Source organism: Oculina patagonica, chromosome 14, assembly GCF_052425735.1.
Source record: "Oculina patagonica isolate OP01 chromosome 14, crgOcupat, whole genome shotgun sequence".
Classification (NCBI taxonomy): Eukaryota; Metazoa; Cnidaria; class Anthozoa; order Scleractinia; family Oculinidae; genus Oculina; species Oculina patagonica.
The window spans coordinates 5,730,868-5,747,307 of NC_135771.1; the positions used below are offsets into that span (position 1 = coordinate 5,730,868).

At 36.6% G+C, this 16,440-nt stretch overlaps 1 protein-coding gene across 1 annotated transcript in view; it reads right to left on the minus strand.

The window, feature by feature from the left end:
- Positions 1-13,447, minus strand: part of LOC144638142 (protein Hook homolog) — a 22,379-nt gene extending 8,932 nt beyond the window's left edge. Inside the window, exons 1-20 of the mRNA XM_078497336.1 lie at positions 13,307-13,447; positions 13,042-13,130; positions 10,437-10,509; positions 10,191-10,241; positions 9,033-9,084; positions 8,732-8,812; positions 8,227-8,294; positions 7,799-7,867; positions 7,479-7,562; positions 6,557-6,663; positions 4,980-5,056; positions 4,245-4,309; positions 3,955-4,038; positions 3,576-3,618; positions 3,296-3,381; positions 3,030-3,083; positions 2,503-2,553; positions 2,247-2,306; positions 2,075-2,141; positions 1,721-1,802 (exon numbers count right to left, since the gene is read on the minus strand). Coding sequence (XP_078353462.1) covers positions 1,721-1,802; positions 2,075-2,141; positions 2,247-2,306; positions 2,503-2,553; positions 3,030-3,083; positions 3,296-3,381; positions 3,576-3,618; positions 3,955-4,038; positions 4,245-4,309; positions 4,980-5,056; positions 6,557-6,663; positions 7,479-7,562; positions 7,799-7,867; positions 8,227-8,294; positions 8,732-8,812; positions 9,033-9,084; positions 10,191-10,241; positions 10,437-10,509; positions 13,042-13,130; positions 13,307-13,348 — 1,385 coding nt within the window. The 5' untranslated portion in view covers positions 13,349-13,447. The remainder of the gene's footprint in view (positions 1-1,720; positions 1,803-2,074; positions 2,142-2,246; positions 2,307-2,502; positions 2,554-3,029; positions 3,084-3,295; positions 3,382-3,575; positions 3,619-3,954; positions 4,039-4,244; positions 4,310-4,979; positions 5,057-6,556; positions 6,664-7,478; positions 7,563-7,798; positions 7,868-8,226; positions 8,295-8,731; positions 8,813-9,032; positions 9,085-10,190; positions 10,242-10,436; positions 10,510-13,041; positions 13,131-13,306) is intronic.
- Positions 13,448-16,440: the final 2,993 nt, after the last annotated feature.

Here is a 16,440-nt window from a genome sequence, read left to right on the forward strand (position 1 = left end):
AGTAAGCTAAATCTCAGGGGATTTATGACAGTAATACTCACTATAAGATGTTGTGGTTTAATTTTATATTTGGTTCAAATTTTTTCAAACCAGTTTGATTTTTATTTCTCATTGTCTCATATTCATTATCATAATCTGAAACAAAGGGAAATAAAAATCAAACTGGTTTAAAAAAATTAAACCAAAGATAAAATTAAACCACAACATATATCTTAAATGTTATTTCAGATGTAGTTTAACTTAGCTTTTAGATGTCAATTTTAATCTTAGTTTTTAATGTAATTCATGAATACTACACAACCCCATCAGCTCTCTGAGCTTTATCTACAATCGTGAAAAATAAAGTTATGGTATATCTGTCTGTCTGTCTGTCTGTCTGTCTGTCTGTCTGTCTGTCTGTCTATCTATCTATCTATATTCCATCTCATTTTGTGAATTGTGGGTTAATGCTTCTAGCTATGCAGTATCGAGTTATGCTGCAAGTGTCATAACTCGACAGGCACAGCCAAAAGCAAGAACCCAAATAATTATAATTATTTTATAACATTGCTGGTGGAAATGTACATTAAGACACTCGTACAAGAAAAATAACTTTTGGCATTGCTTACGCTATCAGTGTGCACTATTGGATTAAGGTGCTTGCTTACGTACATGTAAACTATGGTATACTGAATTTGATTGTGCTGCTCTGCTAGCTATGTTATAATGCAACTTAATTGGACTTCTTGTGGTCCCAGGGGGGGGTACTCCGGCTTGTAAATGACGGGGATGATCGAATGGAGGCAAAACTCAAGACCCTAAAAAATCCCTAAGTCTTCTGACATTACCCAAAAAAATCCCTGAACCAAAAATAACCCCCCAAAAAATCCCTTGTCAAATTACCCCTAAATTGCCACGAGGGACAATAACATAACACAAAGAACGCTTGTTTTGTTTATTCATTTATTTTTAAATTTTTAATTATTTTTATTATTTTTTACTTAAATTAGTTTCTATTGTTTTTATAATGTATTTTAATTATTGTCATGCGCTTTTAACATGAGCCTCTGGCTCGGATATAGAGGGCAACCTCATCCCGCGCATGACATTAATAAATTGATTGATTGATTGATTGATAAATACGCCAAGGCCGCGCCAAGGCACTTTAGTTCGTTTTTAATACCCCAAAAAATCCCCTATCTAAATCAAGACACCCACAAAAATACTTGCCAAATTTTCCAACCCAAAAAAATCCCGGAATCGGAAATTTCAAACCCAAAAAAATCCTTCGATCATCCCCGTCATTAACAAGCCGGAGTACCCCCCCTGGGCTTGTGGTATGGTGCTACACAACACATCATTGACACACATGCAAGCTAGACACTTATCTAGACACTAGCTAAACTTCTTAGGCCCTGTTATTTGGTCGAAACTTAGCCATTTTGTTCTATCATTTGAATCCATTGACATTTTTAAGTGGTGCATTAAATCAGTCGATCTCCCAAATCTAATATACAATACTGTTTCTTATGTAAAAGCTAGTTAACAAATCTATTTTTAGTGCTTGTTATTAATATATTTATAGAATTGAAGTTATTTATAATTGTATTAATTTTATAAAATTAATATTTATTATTGTACTAAGGTGTCCCCAATTAGCATTGTACATGTATGTTAGCAATTTGACACGATAATTAAGTTATTATTTATTATGATTATGATTATGATAATTATTGCATACTTCACTTCTGGAGACATGGAACTACCGAGATCAAATTCATCACCAGGAGGGGTACCAGGGGACAGTTGGCGCATAGGAGACCCTGAAAAATTATAACAAATACACAAACAAAAATTATTAAGTACGAGGGGTTAGTCAGAGTAATTTACTAAGTAAAGGACAATAAAATTGAGGCAATCTCAGAAAACATTTTGTTAACCAAAGGGTCATAAAAAATGCATTGGCTTACAAAAAATTCTTCGCAGTTATTTGATGCTAAAGAAACTGTAGTTCAGCACCCTCTTTACACAATTAAAATAGATTTTACTGCTCAATAGAACACTGAATATGAACACAGTTTTTAATGCAGAGTACCTGCCACTTGAGCTAGTTGAAGCTCCTCGTTTTCCTCCTTTAATTTAACTCTTTCTTGCTTGAGACGCTGTCAAAAAAAAAAAAAAAAAAAAAATTGAGATAACTCGCAGGTGGGATATTTTTTTATGAACAGATTTAATTCTACTGCACTTCACAGGAAAAAAAAACCTACCTCATTTTCTCCCTCAAGGTTTGAGAGTTTCTCTTTTGCCTTCTTTGCCTCAAACTCTGCCTGTATTAAAGAGAAAAAAAATCATTTTAATGAATCAATTAAATAGTGTTGTTCTTCTTGCATTTCAAAATCATTTTTAGTAAAAATGACCAGAAATGTTCGAGGCTTTACTCTGAAAATGTGGTATTCAGATAGACAGTAATATTAGGCACTTAATTCTCTGTAAATATTTTAAGTTAGACAGTTAAGGATGTACCTTGTCAGCTCTTCTTTGGAAGTCTGAGACCTGAACTTGCAGATGATGAACCTAAAAATAACAAAACACCAAGTATGCCATCAGGTCAAAAGCCTAGGCGGGCAGGCGGGCGGACCGACAGACCAACCGACTGACTGACCGTCTGATCGACTGACTGACTGACTGACTGACTGACGGACTGAGTGGCCGACTGACTGACGACCGACTGACTGTTACCATGATGGCAAATATTAGTATCAATGCACACCATTAGTGCTACATGTACAAATTTCATGATCATTTTCTGGGCAGGTTCCTTTCCAAAATAATAGTAAAAACCTATATACCGGTATGCCCATACTATGAAGAAAAATGCTTTTGGGGGCTTTTTTGTAAGGGTTAATAGTTCGTCTCTTGTAATGCAAAAGAGAATACAACCTTACGGGATAAAAGTTATAAAAAAGGTTATACCGGTATGTATATAAAAGTGATGAGATTTAAACTACCGGTATAAGAAACACTAACCTGACAGAAATCATATTGCTTACCTGCTTCTTGTATGTATCAACTTGAGTTTTTAATGAGTTGGCTTTTCGAAGATCCTATAATGAAATTATTTATCAAGAAAAATAAATAAGCATTTCAATCAGCATAATAATCATATTTATTATTTTCCACAACACAACAGCACAACTATGTTTCAGTTTGAAGCAAGTTTGCAGATATGCCCTGTTGACTATCTACTAATTAAATATCCACCCAACCATGTTTGAAGCCTGTTATACATTTTGCAAGTAACTGTTCAATTCAGTACCTCTTGTAAATTCATGGTCTCTTTCATGTATGTTACATTTTTCTCTTCCAATGCCTTCATCTGTTTCCTCATGTCTGACAGTTCCTCTGTAGGAGCAAAAAAAAAATTTGATTTGAATCGTTTGATTTTATTTTCCTTTGTTTCAAATACTTTATGATATTGAATAAAATTATGGTACATGTACAAAAAGAATAAAAAAGAAGAACAATTCAAAACAAAAATCACACTGCTTGGAACATACAAATGATCATGTTGAAAATAAAGGTCGTTCCATTCTTACCTAATTTCTTCTTGTAAAGCTCTATTGTAGACTCATATTTTATCTGTTAAAAAAGACAAGCTAGTTCATCAAAGGTTTTGATCAATACTTGGACAAAATGAAGGCATAATTCTAGGTATAAAGTAAAATCCGGGTTATAAACTCTGGGCTTACATTATACAACTTCGTAAGGGGTTTAAAGATAAAAAGCCGCAGTAAAGCAACATTTATGCCCTGTTCAGTACTGTCATCCAGCAGAGGGGGGCTTATACCCGGATGTATCTTCTTGTTTCCAGGTAGAAAGGGGGGTTGAGGGGGGGGGGGGGGGGGGCTTATAGGCAGGGCTTTTTTTAATAATTTGCAAAACTTGAGGTACTCAAAGCAATGTACAAGTACACACCACTTTTTCCTGGGAGTGCCGTAACACGTCCATTTCATCTTTCAGCATCTGTGACTCTTCAGCTAAACTCTGCAGTTGCTCATTCTTTAGAAAGAGGGAAGGAAGGGAAGGTTTTACATTAACAAGTTTACAGTTTGTAAGTAAAATAATATATTGTTGTTAAGAACGTTTGGCAAACAACACTAGTTAGCATTCCTTAGTGAGAGCCATATAAAATGTGCAGGTAGCTTAGAGAGTATTGATCAAGTTTGACTAATAAACTTATGAGAGAGTCAAATAATGTACCATACCCTTTCATTTAATAGTAGAACATCTCTTTCCATTTGATCGTACTTAATTTTAAACTCATCACGAGCTGAAAATTAAAAATTTCAAACATAAACATTTAACAATAAATGTCATATCAGAAAGACAAAAATCTCAATTTAACCATTTCATAGACGTTAGACCACTGAATAAATTTTGTTCTTGGTCTGTTACATATCTCCTGAAGTTTACAAACGTACTGCCTCCTCGAGTGTGCATTCAATCACATTATACAGGCTGGAATCTTTAGTTTGACAGTTTACTTGCCATTTGGCAAGGATTAAGACTTGTTTACCGCCGCCTGGTGTTGAGGGGTCTGGGCATTTGGGTGAGTGCTAATTTTCCTCCCTGTTATTAAACATTGCCAACAATTTGAAGTAACAGCACTGGTGCATGTGCATAAAATGTACATGTAACATACACAAACTTGTACAGTATGGCACTTTTTTGTGCAAATTCATGTCAAACATGCGAGAGCTCTTTACACCTTAACCACAATTTTTAATTAACAGAAAGTCCTTGGTAAAGAAAATGCTAGTGCGTGTATACCATTCATAGTTACAAAATGTCAAATACAACCTTCATTTCCTAGAATCATAAATTTAGCTACATTGTACGCTTTACACTAGTAAATACTTCCAAATTATTCCTGTACAAGACAACAAACTTCAGATATCTCTTACAAATATTGTTAACTATTTATTTATTTTTTTACTTACAAGTTTCCAAAGTAAAATTCTCTTCTTTAAGCTGTTCCACCTGTTGTTGTAGCTGCTGCAGTCTTTGAGTGGAATAACTGAGAATAACAACACAAATTAATTTAACACATGGATGAGAAGACTTACAACATAAATGCACTGAGTGGACATTTTTAATAGCACTGAGAAAAGCCAAACTGCTTTATTTTACAACCTGGTCCTTTTACCAAACATTGCAACTGCAAACTGCAACACTTTAACTAATAAGACCGATTATTTTGACTTTATTAAAAGGAGGGGCTTTATTTATCAGCAGGTAACTTCATTAAATATTAATAACCTTGTAAAGGCAACCAACTTAACATACGAAAAAAGAAACAGAAAAAGTAACAGAGTATCACTATCTTTTAAAAAGTAAATTTAATTATAACAAACATATTATTGAAATTCAAAATTGCCTCCCCCATATGTACCCCACATGTCTAAAGAACTGAACTTGGAGATATCTGTAATTCACTTTCCGTATCACAACTACACAGAAATATTTTTGGAGAGCAGGCCCCACCCAATTCTCTTACATGTAGCCTTGCACATAAATGTAAATGTTTACCTCTATCTTATCCACAGAAGCCACTCCTCATCATAACTTTCCACATAGAATACTACAGTCATACATATAGCATGTCTCTTCTATCAAGCTCTCTTCTACATGTACAAGTATGTCCTAATTCCTATCCCTTTCAAAATTCTCTAACAGGATCTGACTGTTATTAACTTTCTAATAAATCTTTACTGTTTTGCTCCCACTTTAATAAGTTCTTAAGACAAATAATAAAAATAATAATAATAATAATAATAATAATAATAATAATAATAACAACTTTATTAACGTGTCAAATCTGTAGTAGCTGAGGGGAAAAGTCCCCTCTACTAATTGTGGACACCTAACCTGCCTAACTAAAAAAAACGTAATTAATATATATAAAAATAGAAAATATTTATATACATTTTAAAAAAACCTAAGTACAAATATATTAAAATTCTGTTTCTTTAACTATATTAAAATATAAACAAAAGCCCCATTCTCAACAACTCATTCTCTCTCTCAAAAACAAAGCCCCCAAACAAAAGCCCATTCTCCTTATCCTTATCTTTATCCTTTTATTCAACTTATCCTTGTTATCAAGCACCTTAAATGTATATATAAATTAAAGGCCCGGTGCCTCTCTAATAGTAATAAGTCCTTCCTTGTCTTAGCCCTCTGTGCTTTTCTCTCATTTGCACCCTTCTCTAATATGCCATTGTGCAGTTCCAGAAAATATCCATACCCACTCCATGGAATGTCATTGGAAATTACAGGGGGGTTGGGGTCTCAAAAGCCAAAATTTTTAAAGGAAAGGGTGGGGCTCACCTAATATTTCCATAGGGGTAGGAGATTCAAACCAAAAAACCTTCTGTGGGAGGGGTATGGATACTTTCTGGAACAACACATTCCCATCTGTAGTCCTGTATCAAGTAGGTCTCTTCGCACATACTCAAACTAAAGCTTGCTGCTTATAAGGATTGATGTACAACTTATTTGGTTACTTCGTGTTTACCTGATGTCATCATCTCTGTCATTGCTTGTATCCTGTTGACTTAACTTCTCTCTTAGTCTGTCGTTTTCCATCTGTAAGCTATTCTCGTGTTCTTTAATGAAGGACAACTAAACCAAACACAAACAGGACAATTTAGTACTGGACTTAGAAAGTCTGATACCAGTCTGATGTAGCTTGTCTAGTGTGTAAATTTAGTTTTGAAGCCAAAATTTAACAACATAATAAACAAGTTTTCAAGTCAGGACATGGATGTAGCTAAGATTTGAAACTGGTGGTTATGTCTTTAGTCAAGGAAAGGGCTTTGAAACCTCCCAATTTTCCCATTTCAGAGCCTTCATAGATGTAAGGGGTAAACTTCCTGCAACAGATGGGTATTTTACAGAGCTCCCAGGGATCACCTTTATGCACAAATTGCATGCATAAATCAAAGGTATTCAAAGACAAAAAGGTTTAGAATTAACCCTGGCAGCCCGAAAGTCCCTAAAACAGGACTGGCCTGGAGAAAAGTGATGAAGCCATTATTTTGTTGTAATTTAAATTAAAGTTAATATGTACCTTTGAAAATAGTGTAATAATTACACTATTGTAGTCAGGGGATGACATAGTTTGTTGAAGGTTTGTCGCTGGCTGTGTTTTTGATGTTATTTTCCAAGACGTTTCGGCTATTGCTTAAGCCTTCATCAGTTAAAAAATCAAAGCTTTCACACGCGATTTAAAATAGCAGCATGTTAGCGCGCGCTTTAAAAATGTTTCAAACTTTTACACGTTATTTTTAAAGCGCGCGCTAACGTGCTGCCATTTTAAATCGCGTGTGAAAGCTTTGATTTTTTAACTGATGAAGGCTTAAGCAATAGCCGAAACGTCTTGGAAAATAACATCAAAAACACAGCCAGCGACAAACCTTCAACAAACTAATATGTACCTGTTCATCCAGTTCATGACATCTCTGGGAGATTTCTTCCTTTTCAGCTGCAATACTGCTCAGTTGTTCAAGTGTCCTCTTATGCTGTTCATGTAGAGCAAACACAACTTACTGAATGATACTACCACATTCATGGTCGGTAAAGGCATGAGAGGCAAGTTTGTAGCAAAGTGGTAAAAACGAATTAAAACAACACAGCTAGTATAACTCATATCTACCTAACAGTTTGTTTTTGTCGTATTAACTATTTACTAATTAACAAATCAATTTGTGCTGATGTTACTGCAATACTATCGCAATTTTTTTTTGAATGAGCATACCTGCATCTCCAGTTCTTTGAACATTTCACTGTCTCCTCCAGGCAAACCACCTTCTTTAGCTGTCATCAACTAAATTATCAAAATAAAAATTTAAAATCCATGAACACTGATGGCTATTTCAATTTTGCTATTTTAATTTTACTAATTTTTCAGTGCTGGAAATAATTTTTCTTACTTAAAGGACATGTGTCCTTCCAAACTTTTATTTTGAATGGACATATTAGAAAATTGGCCGGACATCAATTTGTATTTCAAATCAATCACGTTAACAACTTTTGCAAGAAGTAGTCACGTAAGTTCTCGAACATCATGTCCGAACATATTGCAAAATTGGCCGGACATTTTGTCATATTTGATTGGACAATGTCCGATGACCGACAGTTATTTCCAGCACTGATTTTCGGAGAAAGGAACATTCAAAGACCAACCTCTTGTATTGCCATCATAACTACATGTTGTACAGATTCTTCCATAGACATGATGACCTGAATGTATTCTGTAAGTGAAACAATGATCAGTGGTTAGAATTAGTGACAGCCACTATGACAGTGTATGTTGTGATTTAAATTTATCTTTGGTTCACATAAAATTTTTCAAGCCAGCTTTATTATGATTTTTCATTGCCCCCATAATCTGAAACAAAGGGAAATAAAAATGAAACTGCTTTGAAAAATTTAAAACCAAAGATAAATTTAAACCACAGCATTTACATCATCAAAGTCAGGGTTTTTAAAACAAGCTGGTGACTGCTGGAGTTCCACCGATTACTTGCAGGTTAATCTGGTCATAGCAATCAACTCATAACAAACAAGCTTGGCTTGTCACAGTCGCCTACTCTTCCAGTTGCTGACGCCTACTTCAAAACATTTTGAAACCCCTGAAAAGAACATCATCCATTAAAAAAATACACCTTTAAAGTACATGCACATGTACCTTGTTTGTCTTCACAGTTAACAGCACACCCTAAAACCAACTGCAACAATCTGCCAAGTTCAGAGATGTCCAGGCTCTCAACTATATCAGCCAAAAGAAAAAAATGCAAAGTATATGTAAGTTACTTTGTATTTGGACTTGTACTGAATATGTACTTCACACAATACCATCCTACATTTACATCAATGTGCATATTGAAAATTCTAAACCTTAAAGTAATGTCCCTGCACTTGTCTACCTTATGTGCCAACTTGTTACTTTTAGTTTATCAATTATTCCAGGCAAGCATTATGTACTGTACCTATAGCATTGACATCAGGCATGGGAAATCCTGTAATGTCCATTGTCAGTACCTACAACATTCAAACAGGATACAAACATTCATTAAATAAAACAACACATTCCCACCAATACCAAATCTGTACTAGGCTTAGTAAAAGAAACTTCATTCTCCTACATGTACATGTATAATCTACCAGTGGCAGGCTTTTTGCCAGGATTTTAAAAGTGGGAGTCCAAAATTTTTATAAGGCCTGACTTTGTCCCCATAGGAGGGTCTGAGAAGTATGCAAGGTGTTTTTCTGCAGTTATGAATGCAAAGGAATCCAAAGATTTCCAAATTTTCTAGAAAGACCTCTGTACAGTCAACTCTCGTTATAGTGGACACGCTCGGGGCGTCGTTTAGTGTCCGTTATAGCGAGAGTCCGTAATAGCGGGAGTCATTTCCAGTAAAACCTCTTACGGCGGGGATCTGGATTTTGTCCGTAATAGTGAGTGTCCGCAATAGCGGGGTGTCCGCAAGGCGAGAGTTGACTGTATACAGTTATTCATATTAATTTTCTTTAAACAGTGGCCATCCATAGGACTCCTGGTCTCCCACCTGGCTAAAAGCCTGACCAGTGGCAGATCAAGACCTTCAGGTAAATGGGGGATCGGATCATCCAGACCCTGGAATAAAAGGGGGACCTGCTCTCTTATTCTCAGGCCTTCAGGCCTCAGTTTGGCCTAAAAATAAGGTGGCGGCCCGGGCCAATCCCCTAGATCCCCCACTGTTTACATGTACAGGAGAGATCTCTGAGAATCAACTCTTTCAAGCTCTTTCTAGTAAGCGATCAGTGAAGTGAGAAATTCTAGTACTAACAGCTCTGACTTTCAGTTTGCCAATAATACACGAAATCAAAAACAACATCCCTTGTTTCTTGTAGTGTAATATAATTATTTCTTTTGTCCTTGGGAAATGGTGATGCAATGCTTTAACAGGCTTGTAGCCGACTTTAACACCTTCCTTTCATAGCTCTCTAGAAATCTTTTCCAAGGTGCCTTAAGTTCAATGTATGGTAAAACAACAAAATTCTGCTCGGACGATTGAGTATCGGAAGATGCGTCATGGATTTCAGAAGTTGCATGGAACTTCTCACATTTTTTAAATGAAATGTTTCAAATGTTTTAGTATACACACCTCTGTGTAGTAATCATGGATTCCTTTCACAAGTTTCTTGAGGTTGTTTACCTAGAAAACAACATAATAACCAAAACAACCTCTAAGAACTCACTCGACAGGTAAATAATATCAACCAAGGGGTAAATTACTATCAAGACAAATAAAACTGATCAGAAACACACAATAAAATTAATCACACTGCAATATGACCTAATGTTTTGATTAACTACTGCAATTAGGAAAAGATTAAAGAATTTTACTTACTTTGAGTCTTCTGTTATCCCCTGTATCATGTCTAATTTTAGACACCCACTCATCATCAAACCAATCTGGAGCACTGAAAAGTACAATAAGTACAATGAGATTATAAGATGGTTTCCGCACAATTTTCGAGCAATACAGGCAAAAATAAAGTTACCAAAAAGACCTCTTAGCATGGCAACAGTTTTAGTACAGCTAACAAAAACCTGCCAAAAATTTAGCACTCAAGCTGACCCCGCGCGAGAAAAATGGATTTGAAGTTGTTTTTATTTCAGTTAAAACGGACGTTTTGCGCCAGTTCAAAACAAAATGGCGTGCGTTTCATACATTTTTTCGAGGTTTGACTTTAATTTTCTCGAGAATGCTTTAAAAATTAATTGCAGGGTCACTAAGACAAATGAATTTCGAAGAGATCTTTGAAATAGTATACAAAATGTTGAGGTGCAATGAGTAGATTTTTGGCACTTAATTTTCGCACTCATTGCTCGAACTTTCAGTGGAATCCGTCTTAAGTTTCCATTGTACATGTATTTATTAAAAAAATGTAAATTAAGACGAGAAAAGTGCTTTCCCTGAATAAACACCACGCATGAAAGCAAAAGTACTAACAAGTGTTGCACTTAAGCGACACACCCCTAAGCAAGGTCAACAATGCAGTGGTTATTTGAAGCACTTTGAACATCGCTAGAGAAAAGCTTATTCAGAGTAGCATATGCCCTAATTGCAGCAAAAAAGAAGAAAACAAGTGGCACTGTCATTTTTAAAATGAATTTGTTGTTGTAATTGTAATATGGTAATGACTTTCTATCAACAGCACCAGGCAGGGACCTTCAAACACTAATGGTAACATAACAGACTTGTCAACAACTGGCAAAAACTGATTTTGCCATCATTAGTTTTTACAGTAGTTCATGTATTTCCACTAGCTCTTCGAATGGCAGTAAAAAATACAAAAATCTACTGTTAGTAATAGTATAAATAAAAGCTGCATGATTGTACGATGTACTGTACTTTTATGCTTTTTTTTATTATGCTCTTCAATGTTGACAATTTAAATGATTGCTGCCAAGCACCACTTGTAGTGCTGCAGCTGTTTATTATGCGGTGCAAACTACACAAAGGTGGATTGAACTTTTTCATCTAAATCTGTGGATGGAGCAACTTAACCAAGTGTGTGGGTAAAGTCTGTGTTTGAGGCCTAGAGGCCCTGCATCAGGCCAGAGCTTATCCCAGTTTCTGTAGAATTAAGTGACTAGGAATATTCTTCTCCCTCCTGATCTGAATGGGATGCAAGTCCATCACAGGATTATCCCCCAGCATTTAATTCGTCAGTACCCATTTATACACCTGGGTGGAGGGAGGCACTGTGAGAGTTAAGTGTCTTGCCTAAGAACGCAGTGCATTGGCCCCAGCCAGGTCTCAAACCTGGACCCCAGGGGGATACTCCGGCTTGTAAATGACGGGGATGATCGTATGGAGGCAAAACTCAGGACCCAAAAAAATCCCTAAGTCTTCCGACATTACCCAAAAAAATCCCTGGACCAAAAATAACCCCCCAAAAAATCCCTTGTCAAATTACCCCTAAATTGCCAGGAGAGACAATAATATAACACAAAGAAAATCATAAAAAATTGAACGCTCGTGTTTGTTTATTCATCATACCATAAATAAGCCAAGGCACTTTAGTTCGTTTTTAATAACCCAAAAAATCCCCTATTTAAATCAAGTCACCCAAAAAAATACTTGCCAAATTTTCCAACCCAAAAAAATCCCGGAATCGAAAACTTCAAACCCAAAAAAATCCTTCAATCATCCCCGTCATTAACAAGCCGGAGTACCCCCCTGGGACCTGGACCACTGGATCCAAAGTCCAGCGACTGATAATTAGGCCACTGCACCTCCCAAACCTGTAGTGCATGGCTATTTAAAATTAAAGCTCTGAACAATACTAATGTGGTGCTCTTTTTGGTGTGACCATTTCAATATGAAAGCTATTGAGCAGTCCTTTCATTTGTAGTGATATTCGAAATGAAAGATATAAGTACTGAGCAATAAACTTAAATGTGTTCTGTTTTTATTCTATATAGAGTAGTTCTAAAACCCAAGTGTGTGTACAGAATTATATGTACATGTAACCAACCGGTCATTCAAATGACTGGCAAGTCTGTGCAGCTCATTCATGTGACACTGCTGGTGTTTCAACATTGTGCAAAATGTAAAAGGGGTTTTGAAAATTTCTCACTTACAGATTCTCTTTGTTCAAGCAAAGATTCAAGGAAATTTTCCTTCTGAGTTAATAGGCATTCTAATAACAAATCTAACCAAGCTTTGCATGAAATGGAGTAAAGAATTAGGATTATTTCACTGCAGTATACCCATGGGACGTGTACATTAGCCAAACAAATCAGTTAAACACTAATTTGTAAGTAATAAGAATTCAATTGTCAATTCTCACGGTTAAGCATTTAAGCTTAGATGTTAACATGAATCGGAAGTGAGCAATATTACAAAAGGCAATCAGGTCCAACATATATGTGTTTTCAACGCTGTAAAAGTATATGCAAAAAGAAAATTTACTCGATTTCTTGTCCTAACTTTGCTCACTTACATTTCGGCCAAACATTCAGAGAGAGCGACCCCGTCGGTTAATTCTTCCACACTTTTATGCGGAGCTTTAATTCCTTCGAAAGTACTGACCTGTTAAAACGCAAAATAATAATGAAACTTACCTCAATAGACAATATAACAATATGAGCATAAGCGTTCAACTTAATAAATTCTTCAAGATTGTTATGTCGCCAATTAACGAACAAGAGCAAAATGAACGGCACAGAAAGATGACAATTGACTCGAATTCCTTCATTCTAACTCACCCATTTCATCAAACTTTCGCACATCAACTCGTCATCCATCATTTTGGCGATTAAGGGCGTTCAAATTAAATAAAGAAGTACAAAAAAGCTCAAAATTTAGCAATATTTACAAGGAAAGCTTCACTGAACTGAAGTAATGTACTGACCGCCGGCCTGGTTACATAGCAGCACATTCAAATGGCCTCTTGGGAAATATTACATTTTTATGCCCATGGGGTCTAGGGTCTGGAAATTTCTATTCAATTCTTCAAGGGTGGCATAAACAATGGCCATGCATTCTCATGATTCTCAAGGTCTCTCCGCGACTTCGATGTCAAAAATAAATACTGTAAAATTCCGAAAATTAGCCCTGGGCATATTATCAACCAGCATACCTTTAAGTTGGGCTTTATTTACGGGTAGGGCTTTTATATGGAGGGGAGGGGGAAGTGGTTATTTTCGGATAGGAGGGGGACTTTGGGGTTTTCGGTTTCTCGGTTTTGGCCATTTTTTAGATCGGTTTTTCGGTTTTTACAACAAAAAACCGCAGTTTTTCGGTTTTGGTGTATTCTTCGGTTTTCGGGTTTTCCTTCTATTAGCATATGGTTTTCGGTTTCCGGTAAAAATACTAGCGGTTTTTCGGATTTGATATTTGCTCTGGTTTCCGGTTTTTCCAATTTGGTTAACAGTTTCTCTGAGATCATTCTGGTAGAAATAAAACCTGCTTTTATGTTGAAATTGCAAGTTAGAGCAGTGAAAAATCCCTTTCTTCCTTTCTTTCAAAATCTCGAGGTACCAATTAAGGTTACAGCTTCGGAATTTGGAATGTTATGTTCGGTGTTCGGTTTTGATCGAAATTCACTTCGGTTTTTCGGTTTCTTATGATTTTTGGTGCGGTTTTTTGGTTTCTTACAGGCCCCAATGCCCCCCTCGGATAGCAGCGGATAGAAATTTGCATTTCCAAAATCTTTCACTTTTTATTCGGACGAGAAAAAGTTAAATTGTATACAGTAAAACCACATAGTAAACCTTTCTGAGCATATCAGCTGAACAAACCCAAAACGAAGTCCTACGGTTGTAAAACAATAAAGCCCCCCATCCCCTCCCCCCGTATAAACCCACCTGAAAGGGGGTTGAGCAAATATATTCCCAGGGATTATCATTTTCAGAAGGTTAGCGTATTCCCAGAAAAACTAAACATCAAGCCGATCCAAGCATTTTTCAGTTCCCTTAAAGGGGGGGGGGGGAGAACCTGAATTTGAATGAGATTTAAGAGGTTCTGAACATGTTTAAGGAAGGGATTGAAGAAAAAAAATTGAAACACCAGCAGACAGTTGACCCAACACAAGAGCACTCCAGGTTGTCAGGCGACTATCTGGTGTCCGTCTACCAATTTTTAACTTTAAATTCGAATGTTAAAATCACATTAAATCTCCACTATTTTTTAGTTCTCTAAATTTTACTTATCCTTTGAGAAAAACTATCTCCTCCCAAAAATCCGCCAAAATCAACCAAAAAAATTACAAAACACCGCAAAACATAGATATGTGGGATGGGTGAAGCGTTTTTGGATTCCTTGAAACGCGAACGAGATATCTAAGCGTTGGAAAGAAGGCCTTCAGTTCTTTAATTAATTTCATCAGTTTGGATTTCGGCATATACATTTGATGTAGGCTGAAAATTTTCCGTGACGGAAACTTGATAACTTGACTAGAAACATGTTGTCAGATGTGATAATTCAATTGGCGGCCATTGAATTGCTTTTTTCGTGATTTGAACGTACAGAACGTGGCTACTGACGTAGATTGAGAGTGGAAAGGTACGTTGCTATCGAAACAATTCTGGGCTTGAGCCAAACCCTGCCAGTCGCGAAATAGATAAGAACATATAAACCTCTTGCTGATATGATAGTTTAGCTCTAAATAAATAACCTCTAATAACCCATCGCTATGCCATCTTCAAAAGAATCCTACAAACTGTCAACAAATCACATAGAAATTTTATAAGCCTAGAAAGCCTTACAAACATAGAAAGAAAGATGTAAATAAATTACAGATGGCTTTCGACACACGTCTCTGAAATGAAAGAAAAATTGCATGCCCCGAGCAGGATTCGAACCCCCGTCTCCCTGTTACTAGTCAGGCGTGATATCCCGGGGGGGGGGGCACTCCCTTATTGGGGCTTAACGGGGACGTGCGGCCCGATAGGGTATGGTTTTCAGGCTTTTTTGTCTTGAACGGGGTATATATTTCACCCATTTTTGTCTTAAACAGGGTATCTTTGCATGGACCAAAGTCAAACAGGATAGGCTTATATGCCTGTAGAGGTGTAACAAACCGAATTTTCACAAATTCTTCCGTATTACTGACTCACGTTGATTTCGGCATTGATACTTAGCTTAATTCACGATCACAACAAGCCAGTGAGGTATTTGTTTATGTCTTATACGGGGTATCAAAAATTGGCATTCTGTCTTAAACAGGGTAGGAAAATCAGAGGTTCGTGTCTTAAACAGGGTCAGGATTTAGGAGGCCGGGCCGCACCTCCCTACCTGAAATTATGTCAAGTACCCCCCGCCCCCCCCCGGGCGCGATATCCACTTCACTATCGGGTCAACCACGCTGGATACGTTGCAATTAATTGATGTGTATCGGGTATATAGAGCGCGGTCAATCCACAGGGCATTTTTCTTTCGAGACATTTGTGTGTTTCATGGCTAAATTCCCAAATTAAATTGGGTTACGTGACAGATAGAAATTTTATAAGCCTAGAAAGCCTTACAAACAGAAAGAAAGATGTAAATAAATTACAGATGGCTTTCGACACACGTCTCTGAAATGAAAGAAAAATTGCATGCCCCGAGCAGGTTTCGAACCCGCGTCTCCCTTCCGATACACATCAATTAGTTGCCGCGCTAATGACCTCAAGTTCATCATTTAAATAGGCGTTGTCTTCCCTTAGTCTGGGACATGACACATTTTTCGACCTTGGAGTAAAGCGTGATCTTACTATATATCTTCCATCATGTTTGAGCCAGAAAGCTCAAACAAGCAACGAAAAAATTCAAATTCTTGTCGTTGTTGTTGTGTTCTTTGTTGCTTTCGCTATTGGAATTGTGATCGGGTTTTTTGGAATCAAGAAACCAGAATCGAAGG